Source organism: Opisthorchis viverrini (assembly GCF_000715545.1).
Source record: "Opisthorchis viverrini unplaced genomic scaffold opera_v5_519, whole genome shotgun sequence".
In the NCBI taxonomy this organism is placed as follows: Eukaryota; Metazoa; Platyhelminthes; class Trematoda; order Opisthorchiida; family Opisthorchiidae; genus Opisthorchis; species Opisthorchis viverrini.
In genome coordinates, this window is record NW_008752179.1 from 65,691 (window position 1) to 82,445 (window position 16,755).

At 43.2% G+C, this 16,755-nt stretch overlaps 1 protein-coding gene across 1 annotated transcript; it reads left to right on the forward strand.

The window, feature by feature from the left end:
* Nucleotides 1–8,724: 8,724 nt before the first annotated feature.
* On the forward strand, nt 8,725–10,650 carry T265_11536 (hypothetical protein; the record flags this gene model as incomplete). The annotated part of the gene is made up of 1 exon (XM_009178215.1): nt 8,725–10,650. One exon carries the CDS (start codon nt 8,725–8,727, stop codon nt 10,648–10,650), a length of 1,926 nt encoding a protein of 641 aa, XP_009176479.1.
* Between the last annotated feature and the right edge of the window lie 6,105 nt (nt 10,651–16,755).

Here is a 16,755-nt window from a genome sequence, read left to right on the forward strand (position 1 = left end):
CAAATCAGTCTTCCCGTTTTTCGATTTGTCATCTGAGCATCTTCTATTTTTAGTAGTTCTTATTCGTTGATTCGATTGATCGATTTGGACTTTGTATTGTCATATAAGTAAACAACAACGTTAATTGAGAAACCTGTTGAAAAAAATTCAGAGATCAGAAAGGACACAAAACCAACTGGGAAGATCTTCATATTCGAACAAAAATAAAGTACGGACATGAATTTATGGAGGCGCGGTACTCAACTTGGAAAGCTAATAACAACCTCAGATACAGATGGACACACTGATACCGCTCAAAATCAAAGAATGATGGAGTATTCAGTTTCAAAACTGAAAAATAAGTCAGAGAGGAGTTCAACTGGAACCGTTCATGGGACGTAAAACCCATTGGACAAAATCAGGATCACATGACCGTAGCAGTGAATTAAGCAGCATAACAGAATAACACAAAATTGCGTCAAAAAGATAGGCACCTTGTGGACCAACCAAGAGTAAACCAATCGCACCACAACGCAGCAGCAATGGGAAATGGGCCAATCAAGTCAACGAAAGACCTCTACACCAAATGAACAGTGTATGAGACTGACTGGACCTCAATGAACAAGAAAGCGGAAATGCGTCAATCAAATTAAGGCAAAAGAATGATGAAATGACGGGACCCGACGAACCAGTCAGATGCAAGATAACCAGACCATAGCGGAGTACATCTGATCACATAATCACCGCTTCCGAAACAACCAATCATGTTGCGGATAATAAAGCTTTTCGGATGAAATGTAAGTGCGAGCTGAAATTTAGGGGTAATCCTTTTATTCGTGCATTGACGTTCTCGCATGTTGACGGGACCACTGGCAAGCCGATTGCCAATGTCGGTGAACAAATCAAGTGCCATCTGGTGATCGGCCAGCAAACTCACTAAAGCGAGCTAGCAGAGAAAGTAGAAAATCAACCAACCAACTAAGCCAAACCCATGAATCAGGTGCAAGTTACTGGTGGACAGGAAAGTAAACTTCTCATGTGCACATGGTTTTTAAAAAAGGAACTTTGTTGAACGTTTATTGACTGTATCACAATTGCAGACGAACACTGCAAGACAGTTCCCCAATTTCCGTAATATACTTCACCTTTCATCAGACGCGGGGCGGAGTTTCGACATGACCGCGGACTACTCACATGCCGCAGCAGTAGTATCCGCCATTACAACATCGGCAACATACGGACTATGTTCTTAAAGCTCACAGTTAATTACTCTGTGAGACTTGTTGCTTCTGACTGCTTCTGTCTTGCATCAGAGTTTTTCCAGACAATCCGGAAGTCAGCAGCTACCCAGTGAATTACAGAACAATGAATGAGACACTTAATCGAAATATTCCCAAGCGTTGCAGCATTTCTAATATCAATTTGGAGGCAGAAAATTTGGCAGCATTTCTGTGGGAAGTTATTTCGACATGACCTTGCAGTTAACTACTCATCTGGATGGTGTGATTCTTGGAGAGAAATTTGATCAGTGAAATACACCTATTTGCAAACTAATTTGGTTTTGACGGGAGACTCCCCTGGAACCCAGCTGAATCTCTCGTTTATGATGTATCCAGGTAACTGAATATGCTGCACCTAGCCGCCTCATGTTCCAGATGCTACGACATTCAGAATATCGCGCTACATGTATCGACGTAATCCACGACTCATAAGGCTGCTGAAAGTTTTTCGTTAGCCCACGACCGGCTTCGACCTTGTTGGAACTCATCTGGTAGGCGGAGTCCCCGGGTTTCCGTCAACCTAATGTTCCACTTGAACATTGATTGCGCGAAATTAGCGAAATGCACACATTTTCAAACAAATCTGATTATGCGAGAGGCTCACCTAGAACCCAGCTGAATCTCTCGTTTGTGGTGTATCCAGGCAACTGAATGTATGATTTTTGAAGAGAGGTTTGATATCTTTAGGAGGATTTTGTAATAAGTTCATTGTTGAATTTTTAAGCAGATAATTTGCTAATCAGAGGCTTGCGAATTTCTATAAGGGACTTTATTCATTCCAACATAAGGTGAAACTCACACTACATTCTGCTTTGCTGTTCTTGGCAGGAAAATCTGGAATGGCGGCCATTATCCAAAAAACCGTCAGGCAAATTCAACCAAAAGGTTCAGAAAAGCTAACCTCTGCAGGACCGGTGAACAGCTGTTTTTGATCGGATTATACTATGCTCACCATTTGAAATATTCAGCGGTAGGAATCAACTGGTTTGGTTTATAGCTGCTTGGTGGGTTAAGTATACCCTCAGACAACTAACAAAGAAGGATCCGGTACATTCAATCATATGTTACGTCAACATTGCTAGGGATGTGTGTAGCAAGTGACAGTCCAGGCTGTTTTGTTCTATGGCTGTGAGACTTGGCCTATTAGAGCAGCGGAACTGAGACATCTTCAGGTGTTCGACAATCGTTGTCTCAGAACCATAGCTCGCGTGGGTTGGTGTCGGCGAATCCGTAACGAGGCAATTAGAAAGCGTGTTTTCGTTTGTGTAACGGGTACTTCCATTGAAGAATGTGTCCAGTACCAGAAGCTGCATTGGTTGGGACATATTTTACGCATGCCGAACCATCGCTTGCCGAAGACAGTGCTGTTTTCCATGCCCAGTTCATTGGCGTTAAAAGGGAGGTGGCCAATCCTGGACTTGGCAGAGGAGTATGAAAGAGATCACGATACGCCTGGGTGCTGTCGATGCTACTCGCCTTCCAGGATTGGGACCGCGTGATCTCCATCCCCATACAGCTTTACTCTTTTCTTCTTCACAATGAAACTTTCAAATCAATGATGGCTCTACAGCAGCGAAGCATCGATGTCGAACACTGATGTCATGCTGTCGATCATGATGATTGCCAAAGAAAAAAGCGGTGCGCGAAAAGATTCTTTGCTTCACTTTGTACTCATTGTCAAATTATTTCCACGGTCAGATATCAATATGTCCATCGTGAGCACCAGTCGCTCGTAAACGCAACTGCGTTCCCCTTTATTCGACAGTTGGTTTGCTCTTAACCAATCCGTGTATACTCCGTTAATTTATATTGTATCGTCTACCGCATCGAGTAGAATAGTTGCCATCTCATCATTATATTTGGTGACGAAGAGTGGAATTAAATTCGTCCGGCGGTAGCGGAGTTATCATCGAGTTTCCCAGTTAAATATAACTAGTTGAAAATTAACTATAAATAGCACTGTCTAGTAATGAATAAATTAGCGGGAACCTGCATTCGTGCATTCTTTTCTTGCGGTATGGATTACAGACAAGGAGAGATTCTCAAAGGTGAAGACACTTTTCTCCCTCTCGACAATGTGAACAGGTTTTTTCTGGAAATGTGAAGCCAACCCAAGCAGCAAGGGTGAACCAAGTTCACACTGTTAGCTGATTAGTGCTCACAGAGTATATGGCCTGGTTTTGTATTCAAGTCGAAATTTATAATAAATCATAGTGCTGAGGAGTGTTCAAACATTTCAAGGTCATCAAGATGAGCCTGATAAATAAAACGACACGACAGCATTTGGAAGGATTGGTCGATATTAGGGGAAACAGTTTGCTAACTCAGTAGGATTTGAGTACCATTGAAGTCCACAAATAGACCCCGTTTATTCATAACACGAAAGTTTCGGATTATTTGGACATAATCCTACTTGAAAAACCGTTTGAAGTTAGTGCACAGAGCAAGACCACATGGATGTACATCAGCTCACGTTGGTCGTGGTTATGCTCATGTATTCTACTTACTGACCAATAGACAAAAGGGGTGGACTGGTGTTACTGTCAATCAAGCCGGATCTAACATGAGAACAAATTGTCCATTACCCTGCACACTACCGGTTCTATTCTTGAGACGTTAATTTCAGCGGAAACCATTCATTGATTTGTAAATGTTTGGGTGACACTGCTATTCCAACCACACATTTGCCTCGGGGTCCACAGCGCAACACGAATCCCCCTCACGCACGGTCTTACAACGATCACCTCGTTTGAAAAAGTACCAGTTGGTATTGTAGATCTATTCCATCAACATCTGCACGAACAAAATTCTCAAACAGATGGCAAAGTATTAGGCAGTATTTCTCAGGATAGCAAATTTTGTCAAGTGTTCTCATCCACTTCGTAAAGGCGCGTTTGACCTGCGATTCCGCACAAGCCAATCAGACTTTGAATTTGTTATCCGTAGACCCCCCTCTTTAGCTTGTATTTCCACAAAGAATTAGCCATCTTATCGCTTCTCTGCATTACGTATAAATCGTGCATAAGTGGCACTTTGACCGAAGCCATCAGAGTTTTGTTGTAAGTAGTAAACGGGGATGATGATAGATGAAATAGTTGATTTTTTTAGGCGTTCCATTTATCTACATTAATTGAATACTGAGCGACAACTGCAAATTTGTTGCGGATGGACGAAAACATCACATCGTCACATTGGATGGAGTTACTTAGGCCACAGATGACAGTAAGTAATGTTAAACTCTGAGAAACCACATGAGCTTACTTTGTTTCTCATCAGTTTGCTTTATTTTCACGCAACAACTATGGTTTGCTAGTACATGTTGTAGAATACTTCGACGTATTCAGGAGAGCCCACTTGAGTGACGCGCAAAATCACAAGCCAGAAATTATGGATCCTTTAGATTTATCAAAAGATGCGGTACTACATGTATAAAATACGTAATAAAAGGAGTACAAACCTCAAACTATGGGGGTTTCCGTCTAAACTGTTGCACGAAGTGGTGCAAGTCCAAAGAAAGACCGGAGGAGATGGCAGATCGGTCTTATTTTGCGACACACGCCTGGGTACAACACGTGGTAACGAAAATGGTCAAAAAGCGCGCATAAATAATGGCTGACCAAACTGGTTGGACAAGTCAAGGGTTAAAGTTCATGAGGGATTACAGATGCATATCGAGTCCATGAGATGAACGCAGTAAACAGCAGTAGACAACGGAAGAGTTTGACAGGGGGAAAGGAAGTACACATGCACACTAGGGACAGTGTCAGTAAAATGATCAATCGTTACTTAGATCTTGAATAATAGACGTCAAATTGCATTGAATGGTCTTCAAAGTGCACATACAAACGATTGAAAGTAACCGCACATTCTAGGATGTTTACACTGATTCTTTCAACATAGAGACCAAATTATTCAAGGTAGATACAAATCTGTGAACCGTTTAGAAAATTTACCTGGTAGTCGTGATAAAGTTTAAAAAACTATCTTAGAATCGCCTCTATATTCTAAAAGTACATGGAGCAAAGTTTGTAAAAACGTCATCCTTTTACTGGTCTGTTTTTGTCGTTGAAAAGACAAAGTGGTTCGATTCCACAAACGCAAAAGCGCGACACAATTGTTGGCGATTGTACACTCGTTTGCAAACTAATTTGGTTTTATCTTTTGGGCCTCAACAAACTTGAACTTTATTGAATTCACGCAGGAACACCTGAGTGGTTGCACACCAATAACATCGCTCAAGTGTGAACATGTTCGCCCGTTCAGACGTGAAAAGTCTGATGCGTCCAACGTGCGTTGGTGGAGTAGTGGTCACACGCTCGCCTCGCACGTCAGATGTCCGGGGTTCAAATCCCCACACGGCCATTGGATATGAACCGCTGATGAGCTCCAATGAGAGCGAAACTCGAGTCCAGTGCTTCCCTTTGGCCGTGAGCTCACGGAATAACTACGCCAGAACAAGAGTACGACAATTCAAACGAGAATAGTGTGGCTTTGGACAAAATACCCATCCCGCAAAAATCCCCAAGATTGCTGATTATTCCGAGGTATTCAGCAAGTTTATAGTGCCAAGTTGATTTAAGTAAAAAAAAATCGGCAGGAACGCATGTGTTACAATCCCATGCACCTCACGAATTTTCGCGTCCAAGGCACATTCAAGAACCTGGGAGGCCCAACCCTCACATTCCAGCCACCTTTACATACGGAAGTGTTCAAATAGATTGCTGATAAATGACAGTTAGGCTGAGGAAGCGATCGACCACAGGTGAAGCCTGATTAAAAGGGAATTCCTGCAGTGGCGGTATAACACGAGGGAGACCTCGTACAGGCATCGAAATAGTTATAGAAATTATAAATGCCTCAGTGTGTTTATTCGGTATTGTACATTTGGCTAATAAGGAGGATTCAGTGGTTCAAATTCGTACGAAAAGAAGGTTTATATGCTGTTAGAAAGTCCTCAGTACCTAGCTACGTCTCCTTAGCCTGCTGATTTCTCCAAGTCATTCGTAGACTGAACGCAGTCTGAGGAGATTAGGCGATTTTCCCTGAGGATGAAGCGGTTGAACAGCAATTCTGTTTAAAGCGGTTTCTTTTACAGAAAGTAAATCACTCCTCGAAGTTCCCTAGTCCCTTCATACTCGGGAGCGAAGCTATGCACGCCGGTCAACAAGTGAATTGCTACTCATAATGCAAGAGTTGAAAAGGTCAGTAGTGTATACCAGCCGACAGCCCACAGTTTTTATGGGGCTTCTTCCAGCATGCAACGTCGACTATACGCTCCAGGTCTCATTCGCTTGACACGTAAACCGTCAATAGTCCCAGGACAAACATGTCTGATGCGTTTAAAGTATGTGATTGGTTTTTACTTGTAATACATCTTTGTTTCTGTGCTGGCCTTCAGGTACTACTGATCTACTGACAATTGGTGAAAGGAAGAAGGCATTCGCTGCGAAGTTATCTATTAGGAAATGCCAACGGACCGGTTACAGACAGGGAAGCAAAACTCTAATCTGCATCTTGTTTGCAAAACTGGACATCCATCTTCTGCTGAACGCATCTTCTTGAACTTTTCTGGAGATTGATTGACGCCAATCATTCCTCGCTCAAATCCAAGCAAATGTTACAAAGTCACTCCACGAATTCCGCAACAGATCTCCCCTTTTCAAAAGACGCAAAGCGAAATTCCACGAACGACACATGCTAGTCGCGTGCCTCCCCGTCAATAGTATCACCGTTATACTGATAGGTCAGGTAGTATCATCAGCTGATCACCAGTTCTGCGAGCTTCAAAATTACAACAGAGTTCTAATCACTAATTGAAACACCGACCTCGATTAGCAAAGTTGTCGGCGTAACAGGCTACTGTGTTTTGTTCACGAAAACTTGTGTTCGTTTCCGCGATTCGACTAATTTTTTCGTCTACGATGCAGCGTAGGCGCCGTATTTGTAAAGCTGAAGTTGGGTTCCTCAAATATTTGTCGACCAGGAGCATTTACCAACATGCGGATCTTTGGTTTGCTCTTCAAAGTAAGTCAAACTGATCGTGTTTTGTCCAAACTAAGTGCCGTTTTCTGTTTTGTCTTTAGTAATGACTGGTGTGATGTTAATAAACCTTGAAAAGATTTCGTACTCTCGACCGCACAATACGTTTTATTGTACTATTTGTGTTTATCCTTTGTTGGATTACAGTTGCGTGTTTTCGAGCGCTTTTCATATTGCTTTGTACACCTTACCTCGTACTGGATGCTTTTGTGGCGAAGTGGCTAGGATTAAGCAGCCACCCGGGACTTTCCAAGAGAGACAACCTGTACGTTCATTTGTTTTTGAGATTAGGACTAAGGCCTTAAAATAGATACCTTACAAACGTAATATACACTGATCAAGTTGCCAGCGACCTCAAACGATTCCAAGCAGCGTTCATCATTGTTCCTTTGTTTCCTTAGCATCATCATCATCATCGTCATCAAAGGCAGTAACCCCAGTGTTGAGACCGGTGCTTTACTGCCTGGGAACACAGTTTATTTAACCATACCTAATGCTTACAGTGAAAAGAAGGGGAAAGGGTGGATGAGAGTAGGGCCTGGTGTTGGTCACTGTAAGCATTTCGAGCTACCTACAGCTCACAGTGCTCAATTACGCAATCTGAAATAAACTTGAATTCACTAGCCCTTCGAATATCAGTCAGTCTCTACTGTTTCTGTTCTCCTGCCAAACATATGGAAGTTAAACATACTACATACTGGAGGACAGACTACACCCACAACACCTAAACTTGTCGTAATATCATTAGCATTCTTCCTCTCCATCATAAGTTGACCACCTCGCCGTTTGTGACTTGAAATCATGACACCTTTAAATCAAACAATTTCGTTGATATTTGTCGCTACGTCTAGCATTCAACAGAACCGCCTTTGTAGCTGATTTGAAAAAAAATCAATTAAGTCACACCTGCTTGGTAATGAAGGGGAAAATTGAAAATATTCATCCTGCAGTTAGAGCTAATCTAGACAAGAACGCCGAGAATCATTTTATTCCAATGCCGTTCTCGTCTGAAGCGCCAGCAATGCATTTTTTTCAATTTCACTCGTTTTCACATGAAGGCCAAACATTAAGTGAAAACGCAGTATAATTTTTCGAAACCGACCAATCACCTGTCTGCCTTTTAGCTCTTCTGATTGGCTGCCGCTAAAATCAACCGGTTGGTCATTGGATATCCTCATGGGGGGTATATTAAAGGAAGGCTTTTCAACAAATTGCGTGGCGCAAAACCAGATCTTGTGAATGGAAAATGTTAGGAGATAATTTACGCACTTGCCTTCATAATTATTCGGATCAAATTTCAACCAGCACTTCTATCCTGTCCCGACCAACTGCTGAAACTTTGTTCTACATCTTTTATGACACTGTCGGGAGAAATCTGGCCGATTCCATTATTTCCAAACATAGAACAAGTCCAAATGAATCGTGGATGGATATAAACACAATCGGGTTTCACTCAGCTGAACCCAACCTTCGTTTTGTCGCAGACGCATGGTTGATGGACGTTTGTGGTGCGTATCCACAGCCGTCATCCTATCACAATGATTGGTTCAAAAAGCTAGTGATTCACTATCTCTTGCCCGTGATCACGATACTTGTCCTCGTGACAAATATAATCGTTTGCTTTGTCTTTGCACGGCAGCGGGTACAGAGTCCTGTTTATGCTATTCTTTTGGCTATCGGATGCACTGAACTATTGAATAGCCTCCTCCCCTTGCCAATGTATGTAGCGGAAAGTCTGACCGGGCGAAATGTCTGGTGGGAAGACTTGCCGTCCAGAGCGGAACAGGTTCGGACACAATCGGACAATCTAACCCATTGGTGGCATTTACCATCGCAAAGTATGTATCGTACCAGTTCAAATTTGATGGCTAGTCAGATTTCCTCGTGGACAACAGTCACTCTTCCGACCATCACCTACACTATTTCAGTCTTTCTGACGGTTCTGCTGGCACTTCAACGACTGGTGTATGTCAGCTGGCCACTAAAAGCTATGAATATGTGTTCCTTGAAATTTTCGCGAATAGCAATAATTGCTGTCGTGTTGTTGGGCATTCTACTCCATGTGGTCATTATCCACTCCAAGTTTATTACCGTTCATCCCGTTGTAGTGCATGTACCCCAACCGACGATATTTGAACTACCGGAAACCTTCGTTCTGGAGCTTGACTGCCTTGTTAGAACTTATTCTCAACTCCCCCGCATTGTCCTAAAGTGCAATACGTGCGGTCTAACTTGCATGATCGTCTACATCTGGGCTCGTACGTTTGTGATCCACATCATTCCGTGTTGCTCCCTGTGCGTCATAACTGCGCGCTTGGTGGTTGCTATGCGCGAAGCGGCCAAGAGACGGGCTCGGTTACAAATTTGTGCAGGCACCACGTATGGGAGACCTGAAGATGTGAGTAGAATTCACTCTGAACAGATGAGTAGGGTATTGGAACAGTGTAGAGAATCGGAGGAACCCGACAGACATTGCACAGCCAGCAAAATGCTATGCGTGAATAGAAAGCCGGTAAATTATCGATCTCGAGCGGCAGGATCACCAACCAATGTTGCCAAAATGCTTGTGGCAATATTGATCAAATTTCTTCTGGCGCACATTCCAGAGGCTGTTGTCATCATGTCATATAGCTTGTGGCGCATCTACAATACACATCTGGTAGAATCGGCAAAAAGCCCAGACGAGACTCAGTTTGAAGCAGCATTACTTGTCCACAATCAATCGATCGATAGTCATCCGACAGATCAGCCCCTGTCAACCGACCAGCAATGGTACCGGTTGATCACCATTTGTAACCTGATTGTGCTAATATCAAACCAGTTGAATTTTCTCATATACTGGCAAACGTCAACAGATTTCCGTAATTCATTTAAACAACTGTGCTCCTGGCAATTGAATTGCTTTCAAAAATTTGGTCAAAACGGTATTCGCGATCCATGCTTCAAAAAAACCCGTGTTCCAAAACCGATACGGACACCGATCAAGAGGAGGCAACAGGTAGTCAATTCGGACAAATGTGCCGTCGGATCGAGTAACTTAAATGTGATCATTTTTCCACCGTCGGAATCAGAACTGTGCGGAATTTTTCCACCGTCAGAATCAGAAATGTGCGGTGATGATGGTCAGTTTGCAACATTTATCGCCATCCGGAACAGAAGTGTGCCTTTTCATGAACAACCGGTGAATAAAGTGAATTTGCCTTCTTTCAGCGATGTAGACAGTCAAAATGTATCACCCCCAAACGAGAAGAGAGATGTAAACGACCCGGAGGAAATTGACGTAACGCCACGTTATTCACTCTTAGATGGAGATGATTCAGATAGTATAAACGTGCAAATATCCAGTGTGTGACCATTTGCGTTTGATTACCAAACCCGATGACTGTAAATATACCCCCAAAAATTATCACAAAGACAGATTGAGGTATGTTTTGATGTGCCCATTTTGCCCATAAATACTTGAACGTGAATATTGTTCATCTGTCCATTTCAACATACTTTTTATCATCTGGGTTGATTTGATCGTGGCAGACGCTACGCGTGGTCTCATTTTGCACGGGCGGGGTATTCGCTTTGCAGACTTGATGTGAAACCCCGGAAACAAGTTCGGCGGCAATCAACAGCAATTGGAACAAAGTTTTATGGCAGACCTGTCAAAAAATGCCAGTATTCAACCGACTATCCAGAGATCTATCGAAGAACACTTGGAAGGCTTGTATTTTCTCCCAAATATTTGGGTAAAACTGATGGAACAGAACTGTGGAGTACCGACAGTTGGAAACTTTCTGACAGTAAGGGAAGGCATGTGAATTTGACAGGCTACAATTCCGCTCCCACAGGTGACTTGGCTACCGTGCTGCGGTATTTACTGTGCTGCAGCAAGATTTAATTCTTTTCGGTTTAAGCGATTTAAAACGCCTCCAGATTTTCAACTACCGAAAAACCAAGGATGTCGCTAAGTGGGGGTGTGTGACAGCACTCGGAGCAAAGTAATCAGAACAAGGATGTTTGATTCTGGAGAAGACCGGTAGTATCAGGGGTAGTCTCTAGAGCTCATAAAGGAAACTATCCACAAAGTTGCTGAAAACACATCGACAGCCCACGACCGGTTTTGCTCTTCTGGGGGCTCATCAGGTACACACATTCAGTTGCACATCATAGAAACTATAGATCCAGCTGGGTTCCAGTAGGGTCTCTCACAGCACATTTACTTAAAAAATGTCATAAAAGAGGGATTCCTTTGAGCCGCCCGTGAAAACCGAATTGATTTGCAAACGAGTATATTTGTCGGAATCAGTCTAACTTAGTAGAACGTAAGTTTCATGGAACTTCGGGGACTGCGCCCACCTGATAAGCCCCATGAAATGCGAAACCGGTTGTGGGCTGTCGAAGAATTTTGAGAAACCTTGTGATTGTTCTCCGTACATTTCGTTCTCAGTGACGCAAGCAGCTGGGTGGGCGTTGCGTGGACTAGTGGAAATACGTATAACATATATTCATGCGGCTAACCTTCCAGGATGTAGGCGCCGTAGTTTCTCATGAATTGGGTCGGTGAGACCACAAGGCTCAGTAACGGAAAAAGATCACCGCTGGTGCCTGTCCTGTCAGTTCCTGTCAAGGTTATCTGACTAATGTTTGAAGACGATGGCTGGTATGTACTTAATTCTCTTCAGTGTTTCTTTTTGTTGCCATGAGCTTTGATGAAACCCGATTAGACTTCGTGGTTGTGAAACAATCTAGTTTTGCCTAATAAGTAGTCTCCAGTAAGTAGTGTGCAAACATAGATTCGGCTGTCCTTGACAAAGATGACCACATTCATTGATCCTTGTAGCAATTGATGGAAAAGCACATAAACTAATTTGTGCGTATATTCGAGCAACCGTTGTTGGGCTAGTTTAATTTCAAAATTCACCTTGGTTCCACTCTAATCGAGTTCTTCCTCCACACACGCACTTTTCTCAGGCTTATTATGAATGAAGCCTTGTGATTTGCACGTCCTAGCTATCAAATCAGCTAAGGTAGAGAATATACTCTTCGGTCATGTCGGATGTAGATTCCAGTATATAATATCTCAGCGCTGAATTTGTGTTTAAAACTTAGTTCTAAGGTATATAATTCAATGAACTTGGATCAGTGTACGGTTTCACAACCTCTTTGTTTTCGGTACAGCTGCCTCTGTGACCGCAATTCAGATAGATTCTAGGTCAATAAAGGTCCGGGGGGGGGCAGTAAGGTTCGTGAACATTGTGTAACAAGTTGCACTGTCTCCAATGAAACCTTCTATCAGAAATGACCTACACTTTGAGTTCAGCTGGTTGTCAACATCTTTTATCCGAAAGACCCTGGTAGCAAAATGGTGATCAACGACAGAAGGATGTGCCAGACTGTTTGATTCAAATTAAATATGACACTATATTTATTGATTCATTGGTTTTAGTGTCAAGTGTGAATGGCTTCTTTGTCAAGTCAGCGTGCTAACAACGACCAAACGTCTGAATTATTGAAAAGTGGGAAGTCATGGGTTGGTTTACGTAGCATGCGGAAAGGAAACTACGTGTGTCTACCCAATCTGTGTTGTATTCACTCTCGTCCTTCGATGATCGGGTCTGACCATGCACAGATAAGGCGGTACAAAACAGGATGAGCGCCAAAACCATAGACTCGTTCAGCACCGATTGTCGTCGGCCGGGATGGGTTTTCCGGGCATCTAACGGGCGAGGCAAGCGATAGACTACAGTTCCTAAATTGCCGCGTATGAACAGACGATCACTCTCCTGTGTGATCAACCTACCGGATGATTTGAACGATAAATCTTCAAGTATTTTCTACTCCGACCATTGAATCTGCCATTACTGCTTCACGTTGGACCTACGTTAACGCTTCACCACACTCCCAACAAGACACGCTCCACCAGCCTTGGTAAATGTGGGTTTTCCCTTCAACCGCGGCAGGTAGAAAAAACGGTGGTGCTAGGCGCTGGTCCTCTTGTGAGCCCCGAGCGAAAATACAATGTAGCTTTGGGGACTAACTACAGCATTACTTAATAGCAGCAGGAAGGTTAGCATATTACCTGAGCAAAAGTTTCTTTCGAAATTCGGCTGTAGGAGTTGGCCACACCTGACTTTTAAAAAGCCATACAACGCGACCTATGAATGGAAGGTTTGTCTAAATATCTTACAAGCGCATATTGTTGGATTTCCTCCAAGTGTCCAGGGACAGGGAACCAAGAAAATTGGTTGGGGAATGCAATCTGTCACTTTGTCGTCAACACAGCTGGAGTCAGGCACAGATTTTCGGATTGCGGATTTTGTTCGTGGCTCGAAACCAGTCATGAAAATTTTACTGACATAGCCTTTAGTGTTTCTGCGTAAACGTTCAAAAACGGATCCTCGAACATCGAAACTGAGGTTTCCGGCGCTTCAGTTCATCGAGAGGTAAATCAATTTTGATGAAACTAATTTCGGCGGACGCTAAGCAGAGTATGTAGCAACATCTATGGAGAACACTTTGCGCATTCCTTCCAGGGGGCTCGGTAACTACCGAGTTGACTTGTACCACTGAAGGGCTACCCTAACATAGCATCGGGTTTTTCTACTTTCAACAACCGCGCACAAGTACGTCCCGCCGATCTAGCCGCAAGCTCTTCGTGTATATGTCTTGTAAGAGTGAACTCATTTCACGCCTTATCCATCGTTATAAAGTGGAGTACTCTACCTCGCAAATGATGCACTGTGGAGAAGAGTCTGCTCTTTGTGATATGGCGCGGCATCATTCTTGGCGCTTATTCACTGCGCTGCCACAACTAATTTCCAGGTGTTTAAATACCACGATGTCATAAAGCTATATGTTCCACTCACGCCGGCCTGGGTGTGTCGAGATTCAAATTCACCTTCAAATCCATGTCGGTGCAGAGCGATCAGTAACTATGTGGTTTTTTGAGCCATAGCGTTCTTCCGACACAGGGTTGATCATGTTACTCAGGCGCACTGCGACCTTCTTGTCTGTGAGGAACTGCTACAATGGTTCTGTCTAAACCTAAAACGAATTCATCTCAGCTTCCTAAAAATATTTATCAGCAGTGACAAGAGAAATACCATAAAAGTTACAATGTGCACTCTTTAACGCGCTTACAAATTTGTCTGACCCGCCTGCTGAGCCGTTCGCATGAGGGTCGAGTCGAGTATCCGTTGCATCGGAACTCGAATGAGCGTTATTGATTCATTGGCCCGTACAAGTAAGGTGAGCGGTTCGAATCCTCTCTAACTTCTTGACATGCGCGGATGAAACAAGTCTTGAGAAATTCTAATTCGTTCATAGCCACACCACTCGTTTGAACGGTCGTCCTCCTATTCTGGCGTAGTTATTCCGGTGAGTCCACACCAAAGTGGAGATGGAACACTGGACTCGAGTTTCGCTCATATTAGAGGCTACCAGCAGTGGATATTCAATGACAGTGCCGGGATTCGAACCCCGGATATCTTACATGCAAGCCGAGCGTGCAACCACTGCTCCACCAACGCACGTTGGATGCATCTGTATTTTCACGTCTGAACAAGCGAACGTGTTCACATTTGAGCGATGTGATTGGTGTGCCCGGTTCATCGAACGACGAAACAGTAACTGTTCTGGTTGTGACGATCGATTGACCCGGCACGGCCATTGGATATGCACTGCTGATGAGCTCTAATAGGAGCGAAACTCGAGTCTAGTGCTTCCGCCCTTTGGTGTGGACTCACCGGAACAATTACGCTAGAACAGGAGGATGGCCGCTCAAACGAGAGTGGTGTGACTATGAACCAAACATCTATCCCCAAAAACCCCCCAAAAAAGAAGAACAACGACAGTGATTAGAAGAATCCTTTTCGGGTATGAAATATTTCTTTTTGAGATTGCTTTTAACGCTTGGCCTCGATTCTGCGAATCAGTGATGGATCAACATCGTGCGATGTTGAAAGGCAAAAAAATCGTTCAGCTGCAGCACCCATTCGGTGCCTAGCTGCCGTGCCACACGAGGGCCTGGATACTGCCAGGTCGCCCAAGCCTAGACAAGAGAAGTCGAGTGGCAGAGGTCGGGTTCGAACCACGGACCTTCCGGTCAGTAAATTCGCGCTCTAACCACTTGGTCCATCTCGAAACGTAGTTGATCTAAAGCGAAATGAAGCTGAACACACCAGGCAGAGTAAATCTATTCTGGCGCCATCGATTTTTGGTGTTTCCACGGGTCTAATTTATTAGGATCTAGACGTGGACCAGAACTTTTTCATCTAACTTGCTCAGTTAAATAATATTTTTCAAAGAATAGATTACGAATCGCTGCTGGTTGCCGAGAATAGGACACTTGCTCCATCATTCGGCACAATGAAAACCAGGTGACTGATACTCAGTTGATAGTGAGAATGATGTTACCAAGTTTAGAAGCAAGCAATTCGTCAAACCGTCGAGTTTCTTAATCTACAAGCTCTTGTTCTATTGTGAAAACAGTGGTGGAACATTTTGCACCTACGCAATCATGTCTTGTGTAGTCTAGAGGATTTCCTGTTAAAGCAATTACTTTTTCCATAAATTGGGAGAACAACGCTTTGTAAGGAGATAAACACTCGCTTGTCGCTGAAAAATGAGAGTAGGGGGAGCGCGTTCGAGAAAACAAATTGCTTCACAACCCAAGCATGTAGGTGGCTATATCAGCTGCAAAATCTGATAAACAATCCAACTGAAACTGGAAATGCCAGAATCAAGGTTATGACAAAAGAATCAACACAATATCAAAATAAAAAAACAGTTGATTCACAAGCCGCAGAGCCAAAGTAGGAACTGGCGATCGAATACAAACGGTGACTAGTGATCATTTCTTCCAAAGTCCCAGTATTCTGAATCCTTGTTTGCCGCTGATCTAAAAGCAATACTCTTTGCTATCGATAAACCATACTCGGGAAATCTTTCCAAATGCAATCTGTAAACACGCTCAAACAGATTATGTCATCCATTTAGCTGTTACTTTGTACCAGATGTTCAAGAGTAAACGAACTGCTCATGCTTATGGCTACTTTGCTCGAAGTTCTCCTGGTGATGAATCTGCAAACAATCGGTTCTGTAATTTCCATTTATTGGTCATTTTTGGATTAGTTGTGCCTGAATTTGGAGGGTAAACTTTGGGTGTTTCAGTCTGTTGATTTGTGATGGTATACTGGGTTTCTCCAGTTCATAAATCAGCTTACAAGAGATAAGTCACGTGACAAAGAAGTCGTGTGTGTTGACGGATTCAAGTTGCCTATTTTTTCTGATAAGTTAGCTTAAATTTCCCAAGGTGCTCTAGGAAAATAACTGATTATTTTTTTAACCGAGTCTCAAATAGTTATTGATAAATATACAGAACTAATCTGAATGTTGACAGAGTTGTTATATCTCGTGAAATGTTTGTCAAGTGGCCAGATAAGGTTGGATATGAGTCCATTAATAG